This window comes from Dipodomys ordii, unplaced genomic scaffold (assembly GCF_000151885.1).
Source record: "Dipodomys ordii isolate 6190 unplaced genomic scaffold, Dord_2.0 Scaffold3, whole genome shotgun sequence".
In the NCBI taxonomy this organism is placed as follows: Eukaryota; Metazoa; Chordata; class Mammalia; order Rodentia; family Heteromyidae; genus Dipodomys; species Dipodomys ordii.
This window is the reverse complement of record NW_012267219.1, coordinates 37,140,045-37,155,817: the sequence shown is the minus strand read 5'-3', so window position 1 is coordinate 37,155,817 and position 15,773 is coordinate 37,140,045. Positions and strand designations below refer to the sequence as shown.

The 15,773-nt window shown below is 39.5% G+C and overlaps 1 protein-coding gene across 2 annotated transcripts in view; it reads right to left on the bottom strand.

Moving 5' to 3' along the window:
• Positions 1-454: 454 nt before the first annotated feature.
• The window catches only part of Ric8b (RIC8 guanine nucleotide exchange factor B), a 104,391-nt gene continuing 89,072 nt past the window's right edge, over positions 455-15,773 (bottom strand). For both annotated transcript variants that reach the window (XM_013023068.1, XM_013023060.1), the window contains one exon: positions 455-1,441. In XM_013023068.1, the coding sequence (XP_012878522.1) occupies positions 1,330-1,441 (112 nt within the window). In that variant the 3' untranslated portion in view covers positions 455-1,329. The remainder of the gene's footprint in view (positions 1,442-15,773) is intronic.

Genomic DNA, 15,773 nt, shown 5'->3' with positions numbered 1-15,773 from the left:
GAAAAGCACTTTCAACAAGCATGAGCTGTGAAATAGTATTTTTTAGCCCAGGTATGTATAAAGAAACACACACAGATGGCTAAATTGAATCAACCCCAATGTTTTATTTAATTTAGTTTTTAAAAGGCAGTGGTTAAGCACATTATCTATGTGTGTGTGTATATGTGTGAGTGTGAGAGTGTGTCACACTCACACATATACATAAAAGGAAACCAAACCCTTTCAGCTTTAGCCCCTGATCAAGCTAGGCCCACTGTCTATTGCATGACTGCATTTCTACTTCTTCATCTGACCAATTCTAACAGTAAAAATAAACAGCATCAATCAGTTTAATAGTAACTATCCGTGTTTCTTTCTTTTTAAATAAATAAAGTTACCATTAAACTGATCACATATGTAGAAAGGGAGCGCACACACACAAGCACACACACTGATCCCCGTTTAAAACGTGACATGCTGACCCCACGCCCAGCAGAGGCCACCAAAGCACGCCCATTACTTAGGGCGCCCCATCATCTCTGCTGGGCTAGTGGATGTGTCTGTTCTTGGCACCCCAAGCTGACCTCAGAATGCACACTCGCGGTGCAATGATGCAGATGGCGGTCCAGTTCTACGGTACTAGTGTTCAGGAACGTACGGGAATAATAAATAGGCATATGTAGCTGCCTGGAGCTAAACCATCATTTAGAACTCCTTCTAGGGAGTAATATATTCTGAAGTTGTAGCTACACAACATACAAACTTTTAGAGTGTAATTAAATTTGTAAGTCTGGGGCTCTGTGTGTGCTTGTGTGTGTGTTTCCATACTTCTATAAAACTGAAATGAAGAGTGGGACCAGGTTCACAGAGCAGCCGCTTGGCTTCCGTTCAGTCAGTCTGGACCTAAGGAATCACTTGCCTCAGCCCTTATTTGCCAGCTCTTTCTGCTCTCACATGCCTCTGGCTGCTGGAGAGACTCAGGAGGGGTTGCTCACACAAGTGAGGAAGGACATGGCTGTATCTTCGGCTAGGAATCTTGGCAACCAGGACTGCCAGACATGCCCAGGGCTGCTTTACAGAAGAAGTCCTTCGTTCCATCCTAATGAAATGGAATTACTGTTTCTGCGTCTAGCCCCTATAACTCTGCCTAACTGCAGCTCTGTATGAATGCCTCAATATCGCAGAAAACACAAGATCACCTCTTAAATATGCTGGATTCTCAAGGAGTAAACCAGTTAACGTGTTTCTAGCCAAAGCAAGGGCATAAATGTTTTAGAGAAAAGATTCTCCTGGAGCTACAGAGAAAGGATGCCAATAAAAGCAATATTGAAAGTTGAGCAGGTGGCGCTTTTAGTCTGTGTCAGAGCTGGTTTCTTCGATGACAGAGTACTGGCTGAGTGCTTCCTCCAAGGGCGTTATTGTCCCGTCAGGTTTCAGTCCCATTGGTTTAAGCAACTCCTCTCTGGAAAAAGAGATAAAAGAGAGAGAAAAAAAGTATTCACCAGCATCACACACACACCCCTCCCCCACCCAAATCCACATCCTTTTAAAAGGAAAAGTCTTTTAAAACCAAAGTATTTTCTCTAAAGCTCTCTCCTGTGTAATAGGAAAGATGAAAGGGGCATAGAAAGAAAAAGAGGAAGATAAAAGACTTCATTCACACAGGCCAAACCTACTAAGCCAATTAAAAAGTATGAAAAGTCAAGGTCTAAATGGGCTCAGGACAAGGAGCAGGTCTCTTCTGTTTTGCATAATATATATATTTTTTCCTTTTGTGGATTCGTTTTGTTTCTGTTAAGTCCAAACTGCCAAAATTTCACCTGCCCTGGACATCGATGGCTGATTTGGCAACTATCTATTTCATCCAATGGTTAAGTCTATCAGATTTGATTTTGCTTCTACAATCTCTAGTGATACATAAGGCTTGTTGATTCATTTCAAATCAGTTGGCCTTCCCCAACTTTTCTTTCCTTTTCTCTTTCCTTCTCCTTTTTGTTTAAAACACCATTGCTTTTGTTTGTAGCAGTTTAATTATGGGATTGACAGCCATTTTAATCTCTTCAAAGCTCCCCAACTGCCTCTTTTCAGTTAATCCAATTATATCTACTCCACAAGTTACAGCCTCATCTAAAGATGATTAATTATTGATTAAGCCAATCAGAAAGCATTAGGAAAGATTTATTTAATCTCTTCACAGGCCTTTATTTATTACATGGAGATTGTGGTGAATGTTCCTGTTAAATTGCTAACTCCATTCCTCCTTGTACCCCAAAAGGTCAGAAGTGTACATAAGAGGGTCCTTACAGAGGCTCAGTAGCTGCTTAAAGTTATTTCTCACAGAGTGGGCACCACTCCCCGCAAACATGATGGCGCAGCTGTGATGCTGGTGAGATGAGGAGTGAAGGGAAATGACATTTCCTTCCTGCTGCCAGAGGCTAGCACAGACAAGGACTTTCTCCAGGGAAGGCAGGAAGGGGCAGCCGCCTCAACTATGTGCTGTTAGACACACCAAAACCTGGGCTATGTGAAGACAGCTCAGTGATCATTGGTTAAGCCAACAGAAGCCTAAGCAAGCAGCTCAGGGTACCACCAGAAGACAACTTCCAAGAGTCTGAAAGTCCAAAAGTCTATTTGGAAAATTTGAATGGCTGACTGGCTAAAAGCTGAGACTCTTGAATGTTATGAAGTAGGAAATGTGTTTCCTGATTAAGAAAAGGGATCAGACTCATAAAGTCTAAAGCTAGAAGGAAGGGACCTCAGAGATCATCTAGTCCAACCCCCTTCTGTAGTAAAGGAGACTAAGTGACTTACCCAAGGTCATTAACCTAGTGGCAGGGCTGGAGGTGGAACATAGCTCTCCTGAATGCCAGCCATACCTGCCCCAACTAACTGCACTGGAGGTGCACCCCTGAGTTCATCTGCTTGATATCTGCTTAATAGCTAGATGACAGGATGCGTGTATTGTACTGGGCAGGAAAGCAAGACTAGGTGCAGCCACTGCCCTTGATGAGTGGGCAAAACAAACACATGGAAAAGGACTCAGAACCTAACAGGGGATGTGCTGAGAGAATGACCAACAGAGCACTATGGTGGCCCCCAGACCGAGGCCTGATCAAACTGTCAGGACAAGGTGGGGAAGGCTACACAGGCCCAGGGCACATCATGCTTCAGGCCACAGACGCAGCGTCAAAAAGAGTTCTGCACAGTCTCACTGCCGGCGGCTTAGGAGGGCCTCCTTTGAAGGCATCAGTTCGTCTTTTCTTTCCCATGGTTGGGGAGTGGACAGGTCAGGGAGGTAGTGGCAGGAGGTAAGGGTGATTTGGGATGTAAAAGTCAAATGTTTCAAATGCCAAAGTAAGGAGCTCAAGAATTTATCTTGTAAAGAAAATCAAACAGGGTTGTTGCCTTTGGTTAGCAGAGTGGTAGACAACACTGGACTAGGTGGGAGAGAGACTAGGAGCTCATTCTAACAGTATATGAGAGAGGAACCAGAGCTGGACTGTGGCTGAGGTTGTGGGAAGAAAATTCAGTATGTCTGAGGCAGATCTGATGGCTCAGTGGAAGGGAAAGACACGTGGTAGTGTCCCTGCCGCTCGAGTGTAGATGACCAAGGGGATGTGAAGCCAGACACAAGTTATGGAGTGGACGTGGGGGGGCGGGGAGATTCTGGTAACTTTCAATATGAAGAGCTCGAGTTGTCTTTATGACAACCAGGTAGAAATGTTCAGTGGAGAGTTAGAAGCAACCTGTTTCCATTAAAAATTTCTCTCTAGCATGGATAAACATTACCCTGATATAGTTTACAATATGCATATTCCTAGTTTTCACTGATTGTGCTGAGTCTTCCTGATGCATTCTCAAAACTGATGCAAAAGAGAACAAGGTTAACCTGCTGGGAATAAAATACTGAGGGACAAGATCTTGATCTCAAGGTGTGGTGGTGCATACTTGTAATCACAGTACTAAAGAGATGGGCAGGAGGATTGAGAGTTTGAGGCCAGTGGGACTCTGTCTCTCAAAACAAACAAACAACAGCAAAAAAGAAAAAAAGAAAAAAAAGATTCTAGGGTTCAGAGGGGTTGGTGCAATTAGGGTGGGCGGGGTGGGGTGGGGGCTGCAGATGAGGGAGAGGCAGAAATAGGACTGGCAGGTGGGATTAGGAGTTCTACCAAGGATAGTGATGAACTGCTGGGTGGACAAGCCGTTATCTGCCAGATCAACTGATTACAGCTGCTGCATCTCTTTGGTAATAGGATAATTCTGGGGCTAGCCACCAATTTGTATGCTGTACCTAGCACTTCCTCATCTAAACCCAGAAGTACTGTTTCAAAATTAAGTCTACTGGCTCTATCCCTATTCTGTAGTCCAATTATACCTTGGGGGAAAAAAAGAATATCATCGTTTTATAGCAAAATTGTGGGAACTCATTTATAGAATAACGGGCTGATATTTTGATTTTCATTTGTGAACTATTCTTCTCAAGTTCTTTTCCCCCCTTGTGCTTTTTTTTTTTTTTTTAAATCATCCTCTATTACAATGGATGCTCCAAAGGAATGAATTCTCTTTTTCCACCTGTCTCCATACCAGGTTTGGGTATATTGGCATTTCTGAAGGAAAGGCATCAGTGAAAACTGGCCTCATAATCATGCATCCATGCAAATAAATTAAGGCAGCAATGTGATGTCAGGAGAAGCAGAACAAAAAGATCTGGAGTCAAGAAGTCTCCATTCCTGACTCTTCCACTTACCAGCTCTGTGTTCTTGGGCAAGTCTCTGAGCCTCATTTCCCCATCTGTGAAATGGGGATCATGATAATACTAGGTTTACCTACGTCTTGGCGATAATGTAAGAAGGGGCAGTTTGATGGTAGTAATGACAGCAATAATAATGTAGATCAAAGAGTTCCATGAACTGTATAGGATTCAAGTGTTTATTATTATAATGTAGTGTAGCGAAAAAGCACGTATCAGTTTGGGTTCTAATTTGAAATCTACCAATCTCTGCCCTAAGACCTTGAGTGCTCTGAACTGTGGCTTCCTTATGTGTAGAATTAGGGCAGGAATACTCACCTTACTAAGTGGGGTCATATAAAGGATATGAGACACCTGCAGTGTGGTGTAATGGCTGGGAGATAGCTGGGACCCACAACTGCATTACTATTCCGTACGTGCTTAGAGAAGGCTTCTCAAAGCTAGTTAGGAATAAGTGGCAAAGAATATGCAGAGAAAAATAAAAGACAAGGTCCCTGTCCTCAAGAAGCTTTTAGTCAGTTCAGAAGATAGAACATATACACATATACACATACACACACATTAAACAATACTGAAGGAATTACAGAACAGCAGATCAACAAGCTTGAGATGATTAATAGGCAGAGCCCTGCTTTCCCTAAACTTGACGGTTCATTGATCTACTTTTACCACACCTGAAACTTGTTTAAAGGATATTTCCTGTCCTGTTTGGTAACAGGAGAGGATCATTTACTGACTGTTCTCTATGGATCCCAGGTTTATTTCGCATACTCCCCATACTAACTTCTGATTTTCCTAATTAGCAGCCAACACATCCCCAAATGAAATCTTTGATACACAGACTCAACTCCCACTGCTTTATCATCTGTTTGAATCTAGAACAGCAAGATGGGGACAGAACACCAAAGCAACGTTCCTTCTTCAGTCACACGGGCTCTGCACATGTAGGAGGGACACAGGAGACAGGGATGCTGACTACAGGCTCCTTGCAGGAGGTGGACCTGGGGCCAGATTGTAATGGTAGTGATGGACATGGGCTCACGGGAAGCAAAGCATCCCAGAAGCAGAATTAGTCAAGCAGAGGCACAGAAGCAAAAGTTAGTAGGGTGCAGGGATTAGCAAGCAGGCTGGCATGGCTAAGGAAAAGGAAAAAGAAAGCTCAAAAGAGATAAAGAGGTACGAAAGAGGTTCTGAATGGAGACCTTAAATCTGAGGCTGAGGAATCTAGATTTGAGTATGAAGGTATTTTTGCCTTCTAGTTCGAAAGCCCCTCCTCCCACTCCATTTAAGAATATTATTAAAAATAAATGTCCCTACAATGTTTGAAAGCTATGAAACAATACTGCTGCTATATGAGCAATATGTCCTATACTTTAAATATTCAATTTTTGTATACCTGTATGTCTAGCACAATGCCTTAGACGGGAGAGGTTAAGCATTTGTGAGCTAATTATATTCGCTATCATCTTCCATATTCACAGAGAACAAGCACATCTCTTATGAAATCCTAATAGCTGTGAACAAGCCATTAAGATAAGTCTGTGGGTAAAAGATCTTTTCTCAACAGACACAGGAGTTAACATTTCAGAGGAGATTTTGAATGATATTTTCCAGGGACTTGTTTTCTACCAGACTGTGAGCAGCTGAGAGCAGAGTCCACGTCTTATCTCTTATCTGGCTGTAATCTGCCAGTCTCATGTAGAGGAAGGACAGAGCACATAGTAGGTGTACTATACATGTTCAGTGAAAGAATACAGTACATGGGTTGTGGCACAAATGGAGAACGTAGAGAGCCATTTGTCAGGATTCGTTCTATTATTCTGACTCTTAATTATTGTCCTTGAGGAGTCAACGTCATCTGACAGTTGTAATGGTCCAGCAGAAGTCAGGCTTTCTCCATACTCGAATTCCCAACCATTAACTGATACAGACCTGACTTTTTATGCATAGGACATTAAGGGATCTAGATCGCAGCCTCAGATATTCTACAAAATTGCTATATGTCCTTGGGCAAGTCATTTTGCCTCTTTTGGCTATAAAACGAAGGGTTGGACAAGATGATCCCAAACTTTCTATACTAATTTTAAGAGTCTATTCTAAGCCTTTGTTTCTAAATCAAGATACTCTAAACCCAAGAGTCGAATGTAGCACCCAACTTGTCACTGACATACACTAAGACCACATAACCTTTCTGCAATCTACCAGCAGATGATTAACATGATTACATAGGTAAATCAAAGCAATGGCAAGTGTTACACAGAGGGACACAGATTCAATCATGGCCCACAACAGACAGGCCATTTTATAAAGAATTAACTTTTGATGCTCAATTTATGGCGGTCCTATCTAAAAAAGATGGCTAGGTGTCATATCTATGAATATCATGGTAAAATGGAAATACTATATATTAAAATGTATATCAGGATTAAGATATTCACAATGACTCCTTCATACTTACCTTCAATGCTATACACAGGCCTTAACATAAGTTAAGACTGCCCTCGTTATCATCAAAAAGTACAGTGATGTCTACTGGATAAAGAGCCCATTCTAGGCACTGTGACAGTATCATGGCGGGCTTCTCATCTGATCAGGCATCTGGCCAGGGAAGAGATAAGCCTCCAAGAACGTTCAACTGGAACAAAACATCATTTAGAAATTTGATCTTACTAAACGATAAGGAACCATAATCTCTAAGGGCTTGGCCAGACAAGAGGACACAGATAAAGCACGTCCAAGAAAGAAAACCCTATTTTGCCCCAGTCTAACCCTTGGGATGGTTAATGGAAAAAAACAAACAAACAAAGAACAAAACAAAAAAACAACTTTCTTAAAGATCTAGGGATGGGATAATATGGGATTTAGACATATTTAATTTTTTCTGTTCTGCTTTTTTCTTTCTTTCCCCAGATATATTTTAACGTTTTCCTGAGTCACCATTTTTCCTGTAAGTATGGTACTCTGGGATGCCTGGGCTTATATGACTTCTCAGAACCTTAGAGCAGTCACACTGTTTAGGGCTTCTGTCCTATGTGACTCTTTCCCCACAAATGACAGTGCAGTATTGGGGCTCAAATACTAACATACCCAATTGCACATTATAGAGTAGGTCAGAGATGTGTATAAAACACCTTACTTGACCTGGAAGCAAGAGACTACTCGTGCTCACAGCACATGTGTTTGTGCAGGACAAACAAAGCATTCAATTCAAGTGTACTTGTTGAAAAACAGGACATAATTAAGCAGTTGGTAAAATGCATTCTTGTTTCCCACTTGCAGATCTCCCAAGAGTCCCTTCGAATTTACCTATACGAGTTTCAGCTTCCCGCTTGACACTTAGCTTGATAACGACTCAAAAATCATTCCCTTGTTTTCAAGGGCTCTTCTTTCTTGTCTGCTCTGTGTACTACAGGGCAGTATTGACACATGGAATTAATGACAGGGTCTGTAATGAAACAACAGTCATGCAAACACCAGTCTGCTCTTTTGATAAAACAGCATTCTAGAGACCTACCTATTCACCTCCCTCTAATTGAGTACTGCATAACAGTTCCGATCCTTTTATGTAACATATTTTGTTCTGTGGTCAGAAGAGAAGAAAAAAGGGGGAACCTATGAAGCACTGCTTCCTTCAATCACCGCTGATTAATTCTCTGCTTTTAATGAGGGTGGCTGCTATTTAGGCAGGTTCTATTACATACTTGTTTTGTGACTTTTGTACAATGTCTAACAAAACCCAAGACAGGATAATTGGGAACCATTTCTTTGGTGCAGGGATTCTTGCTCTTAATGTAAGGTTGGCTTGGAAAAAAGAACCATGAGGTTTTAAATCAGCCATTTCATATTTAATTTCTTTTTGCATCTGAAAGATGTGATGAGAAATTAGTATATAAATAAAGCATTTTAATTAACATAGACCTTTTCCAAAAAATGTCTGCTAGAACAGAGACTGATAGCCCAGAGAAAGCAGCTCCAGTGTCTTGGCTACAATTCCAAGTCTAGGAGGATACCACTGGAAGATTCATAATCCACTGAAGTACCCCGAATTTCCCAACAACTTCTGATATCCTCCTATAGGATACATAGTATACTATATAGTAAACATTTTGTTTTTTTCATGGACATTATATAACCTTTGGGACTAACAGGTTCAATCAGATACTGTGAAAGTATCTTTAGGGTTTGAACCCTGTTCTTCATCTTGAATCTAATGGCTTCCTGGTTATCCTAACCTTTCACAAAGCCACTAACTCGGCCAGGAGGAGTATGGTAGCTTTTCCATGGCGAATTTAAGGTCTTTATGCCCCATCATTTAAAATGGTTCTTAATCTTTCCTCTGTGTTCAACATTGCATTTTGGGATTGATTATAATTAGGAATGTAAAATATGCCATGCAAAATCTCATTCTGAAGACAAACGCTTGTGGAGTGTTGCCCATGTCACTATGCCGTCAGTCCACTTTGTAAAAGCGGTTGAGAACTGTCTCATGAGAAAGCCTTTTTAAAGTTATGTTTTTATTGATGTGATTAAACAGATGAAGACACTGATTTTTTCTTTCTTTTTAAAACAACAAAAAAGTCCTGTATTAACAGAACCATAGAAACTTGACCAGTTTCCTTCATAACAAGATGGTTTTTAAGAAATATGCTATTTACTTAGCAGTTGGCCTGATGTTTGATATGGAATAAAAAGTGGGGATACATGATACATATCTTCTCTAAATCTTAATTTGCTTTTAAGGTAAATAGGTTTACTATTATCTCTAGTGCATTCTTTCTATTTAAAATTAGGAGTCTTATTTAAAAATACTTTGAATGATAAACTTTTGAGAGCTGTTGGTAATTTTACAAAATAGCATAATATCTGCACTTGTAAGTTTTGAACTATGTCCTAGTGCTATTAACTACATGCCTGACTTGGGGATAGTCATTTAATGTTTGAGAAGTTTACTCCTTAAAATACCTTTTATCCTATTAAATTCATAGGGCTATTCTTAATCATTGAAGATAAGACATGGAAACACTTTTTTACATTTTATATTAGTCTATTATTCTCATTTATGTTAGAAGACTTCATGCAAAGCTTAAAAGTTTGCTATCTATCTCATGTTATAAAAATGGTTAAGAAAATATAGAGAAAGAGATTAGGGGTAGTACTGGAAGAACACAATTTAGTTTTCTCCTAAGTTGATGGTGTTCTTTATTATTTTTTTGTAATTTACTGATAGAGTTTTCTACCCTGCCATCCAAAGTAACAAAATCAATATTGAGATCTGATCTGCATGCCAATGGACACTGTTGAATAAAGTAGTAAAAACAGAAGTTCTCTGCCTTTCCCAATCAAGAAGATTAAAGTTAAAGGAAGAAGGTATCATAAAACAGCCAATAGCCAGTGGAGAGTACAATGATTTCATGTTTCTCTCATGGTCAAAGCACATTTCAGATAGAGCTCAAAGTGACTATTACTTCAATAGAGAATCCAAAGGTAGCATGACAGTGTACTCAGGTGTCTATCCATGGTCCTCTATAAGTAAAGACACACTATACCAAACTAATCCTCTCCTGCCTCTAGAAGGGACTATTAAGCTGAGTCCAAGCACAGTTAACTGAATTTCCAAGCAACCTTACAGCACATGTTGTTGTAATAGCAATATAACGCAAGCCATGATGTAAGCCATATGTGTATGTATATTAAATGTTCTAGTAGCCATACAGAAAATGAACAGCTAAAATGAATTTTAATGGTATATTTTACTTAATCTGTATGTAAAACTATTTCAACAGGCATTCCATACTAAACAATTAATGAGATAGTTTATATTCTATCTGGTAGTAATCTTTGAAACTTGGTGGGTATTTAGTTTATATTCTATCTGGTACTAATCTTTGAAACTTGGTGAGTATTTTAGACTTGGAAGATATCCCAATTCAGATTCAACACATTTCCAATGCTTAAGGATCATATATGGCTAGTGGTTAGCAAAAAGGGAGTGTAGATCTAAAGGTTTCCCCCCCCCAATGGAAGCTATTAATTTCTTTACACTGTCATACCTACAACAGATCTTACAATGCTTTAAAAATTGGATTATGTTTGTAAAATATACCTGAAAAACATTTCCTCACAAACCTAGGTTTTGCTATCAGTTCCTTTTAGTTAAGAGTAAAACCCTTATTTCAAAGTCATAAGCCACTTTTAAAATGACCATTGGATTAAAAGGAACTATTCTTGTTTTTGATGCCTGCATTTATTAAGAAAGTCATGTCCCAAATATCATTATGGATGAAATAAATCACAACTATTGGCCAGGGAGTAGATGAGAGAAGGGGAAAAGAACAATTATTATTTACATTCATACGTAGATTTTTGATGGCAGAAATGTGCCTTGCTGAAACAGTGATGGAATAAGGGTGGGGTAGAGAAGACCAATCAATTCTGATTTCTAAGGAAGTCAAAACAAAACCAGGCTTGCAATATGACTTCACTTGGTTAGTTTAAGCTGTAGTCACCAGGGCATTCTCCCCTGTTCTGGAGGAGGCCATCCTAGCTGGGAGTTGTGTAGCTCAGGCAAATGCAGCTATAATAAGCACGCTGCCATTTCTCAACAGCATAAAATCCCAATTCTAATATATCTTTCTGTATCTCTTTTGGCTGTACTGGAGTTTGAACTCAGGGCCTCAGGTTTACTAAGTAAGCTCTCTACTCCATGAGTTATGCTCTTAGCATTTAGCCATTTTTCAGATAGGGTCTCTCCTTTGTTCAGGGATGGCCTGTGATTGTGATCCTCTACCTCTGCCTCCCATGTAGTTGGGATTACATCTGGTTATTCGTATCTCTTGCTTGACTTTAGGGGCCTTTTCTTCTCTTTGTGGTGAAGGATGTGAACTCAGGGCTTTGTGATTGCTATCTATGCAAGGCATTCCACCACTTGAGCCATCCCTCCAGCCTTTTTTTGCTTTATTTTTAAAAATAGAATTTTATTGTTATTATTAAGGTATTATACAGAGGGTTTGCTGCTTCATATGTCAGGTAAAGAGTACATTTCTTTTTGGACAATGTCACTCCTTCCTTTGCTTTCTGCTTTAGTTATTTTTCAAGGAAGGTCTCATGTTTTTGCCCAGGGCTGGCCTCAGACTAGGATCCTCCTACTTACAGCCTCTTGCATAGTTGGTATAATGGGCATGTATCACTACACCTGGCTTATAGACTGAGATAAGATCTTTCTTACTTTTTGCTTGGGCTGGCTTTGAACCATGATCTTCCCCATATTCCCATCTCCCAAGTAGCAGGGATAGCAAGTATGGAACCACTGCACCCAGAATAGAGGCTCCTCTTTTTCCCCCAAGTTAGAATAAGAAAGAGACCAAGGTAGAGGACAGGAAAATGTCATCCCTTTTCTAGTTCTACTCTTACATTATAAATGTCATATGAAGTTTTTTGTGATCCTATACCCCAGGCCTTAATGCTTGGTTTGATAAGTATTATAGTTATTATTTAAGAAATCATATACTCAAATATTTAAATTATCCAGCTATGGCCCAAAGTACCTTATAGAATTCCTTTTTATCCTTGAACTTTATGAAGTCTGTCCAAGAAATTGAACTTATAAAGTATACTTCAAAGTTTTAAACCACACAGGCTCTTTTATGGAGCAAAAAGCCTCTGACCTTTGAATCTGGAGGTCAGCTGTTTTCATTACTTCATCCTCCCACATTATTTCATCTAGGAGAACCACAGGGTATGAAGCTGTGCTAGAGAGACACGATGAGATGTACAGGGTTCCAATGGCTCTCCAGCGCTACAGACCTCCAAGTGCATTATCAATTCCAATATAAGGGGCATAAACACCTGTCACAAATATAATTTTTATACTGAAAAATACTACATTGTTTAGAATATTATTAAGTCTATTTTCAGTGAGAAGAAAGTATCTGAAAACTATCTTTCACAGTCTTTACAACTTGGGACAATAGCTATGTTCAGCAGGAAGGCAAACTTTGGTAGTGATTAGCACCAGGCTCAGTAACAGTACTTGGCATGACCAACCTTAGTTGTCACTTTGGTAAGTGCTTTGGCACGGGCCACTGGTGCGGGTCCTTCACATCTGCCCTCCTACGGATGGAAAAGAGGAAGGGTCTAGTGTCCATTTGTTGGTCACATCACCTCCAACCCTATCCTTTACTTGCCTGCCTTTCAGTTCAGGTGTGGGACAAACTGCTTTCATTTTTGAGAAAGGAAGCTAACCAGACAAAACTACAGTATATTCTTAGCACAATAAAGACTTAGTTGAGTGCAGAACTTACTAGAGTGACAGCTGAGGGAACTAGTAAACAGTACAATGCTGAGAGGACGATTAGGTAGTGTTCTGGCAAACACTATTAACAGACAGACACAGTAACACAGTAGACAGAGCAAAGGCCTTGAGTTCTGGAAAATGAAGATCCTAGTCTCACTTTATAAACTCTCAGATGGAAATGGATTATCCTTAGACATTAGTGTGTAATGCTTTAGGAAATTTTTTTGTCCTTGCTTTTTCCACTGACAAATCAGGTAATGTATCATTATTCTCAAACTGAGTTTTTTTGTTTTTGGAAGAAAGATACAGTATGTGAATATCAAAAATTAGTTGACAAGATTAAATTTCCCTCTACTGTAAAGGACCATAATTTTTCCATTTTTCTATTGAATATCTTGTAAACGTCAAGGGTCAGCAGAAACTGCTACTACCTTCTCTGAACCTGAATCATCTAGACAGCATTAGCGGCTCCTTTTCCTGGGTACACAGAGATCACCATAGACTTCATTTTATCATCATGGCCTTTCTTTGTGTTCTAGAATAGATTACAGCCATTTTTGTTTTTCCCAACTAGAACATGAATTTTCCGAAGGCAGAGACTGTCATGTTCACTTCTGAATCTCCCCTGGTTCCTAGCAAAGTTCCTAACAAAGTAGCTACTTCATAAGTATTCCCTGAACTGTGCTGAATTTAGTCTACTTTGGCTTTATGGCAACTTGTTTTTTAACCTCAAAACCCCCCGAAAAAGCAGAAAAAAAGAAGAGAGAGATGAAAGTTAAGACTAATGAGGAAAAGAACACAACAAACATGTAAGATGCATAAAGAATGGCTCCATTCTTTGCATTCCTGCTTTGGAATGCTCACTGCTGATGATCATACAATATGTTCATTGATTGTTATTAGTGAGAACACACACAAAGGCAGACAATGTAAAAATCTACCACAGATCATGCGAAAAGTCTATGAAATTTAGGACTATTCTCAAGGTTACCTTTTCCTTCAACTTTAAGGGTAAAAGTAGTACCATCAACATTTCCTCTATACTGGCAAAAAATCAGTATCACTCTCAGATTGAGTTGATGATCTGCTGGGAGGTTTTTGGGGGGATACGTGTATACCTTTAGAAGTTGTGTATTTCAGACTTGATGTTGGTATACTTATTTACTGACAGTGTCTAGAATACATAGATTCCTCTGAGATTAAAGGGAGGACACAGTACTTCCGTTTTCTGTGCCTGTAATGAATGGGACGCTTAATGAAATTGGTGGTGCCTCTTATCAGTAAGCCAAGAATCCAGATTTTATTGCATTATCTTAGGCAATCTGTTTCCCATCTTCCACTTTCCTAGCTTGGAGTTTACTCATCCATGACAATTAGGTCAGCTGAATAGCATCTGTGTTAACCTTTGGCAACTCATACTATTGATCAAAATATGAAACTTATCAACTTAACCAGTTTACAGTCCTAAACCACTAATATGGTCACTCAAGTTCTTGCTAACAATTCCTTCACCAGTTTCCCTTCAAATGAACTCTTGGTTCTCATCCTGACTTGTACTTAGTACCACTGTGTTTTAGTAGCTATACCAGAAATTTCTGAAAGAAGGTCTTCAGAACCTTGTTCATTTTATGTATTTTTTGGGGGGATGGTGGTGGTGTTGGGGATTAAACTTAGGGCTTTATACACACTAAAAATGTGCCCTACCACTGAGCAGCACCTCCAACTACCAGATCTTATTTTTATGTATTTATTTAGAACTTATTATTCTTCCTGGTCTGCCCTTTCAGTATCTTCTCCATGGCTGTTAATTCCTTCAGGGAAAGACCAATAATGTTTTAAGCAGTGTAATGTAATATAATTTACAAACAGGCAAACATGTCTTTTGAAGACTATGAGCACAGTTCACTATGTAGTCTATACTCAGCAAAGGATGGGAATATTAAAGGGCTGACAGTCACGGAGTTCTAACATAGGACATAGACCATGATGCTGCTTATGTCCACACAACTTGTACCATGAATTACTACCATCATCTGCAAAAGCTTAGCCCTGGTTCTTGTCTATTTCTCCATTAACACTCCTGCTGAGAGCTTAACCTGAGTTTTATTCTCATGTACTTTACGATTAACCTGTATCTATTTTTAAAAATTACACTCCTTCTTGGGCAGGCTCTTTGGCTTTCCTATTCTAATCGCTACTTTTCTTGACTGAGGGATTTAGCCTTTATAGTTACTGTGAAAAGGAGATAACCAGAAGAAATTCACCTTTAAGTGGTAGCTGCCCCTAACACACAGAAAGCACTCATTCAAGATGGCTTAAAGGAGACAGTGATTCAATGTACAACTAGAAAATAGAGCAATTCAATGAAGTATGAAAGGATTTTTTCCCTAGTAACTCCTTCAACGTCACTACTTGATTGATTAGTATATACTTTATTTATTTTTCCAAACTGGCTATTTTTGGCAGGCAAAAAGGTGTGAAGCAAGAGGGCAAGGGCATGTTGGTTTTAGAACCCCTAATTATATGAGTGCCTGCTTTTTTAAAATTAATGCTTTGATTGAGCTATTTCTTTTTACTTTTTCCTGTTAAGTGCACGAAAACTTAGAAGTCTTGGTTCAGCAGCAACCCAAAAAGCAGAACTGCAAACTCGCACATCAAAAATGAAAGAGGGAGGGAAGCGCACCATGATTCGGAACAAAACCCCAAACAGACTAGAACAAAAATACAAGAAGCAGCAAAATCATTGACCCT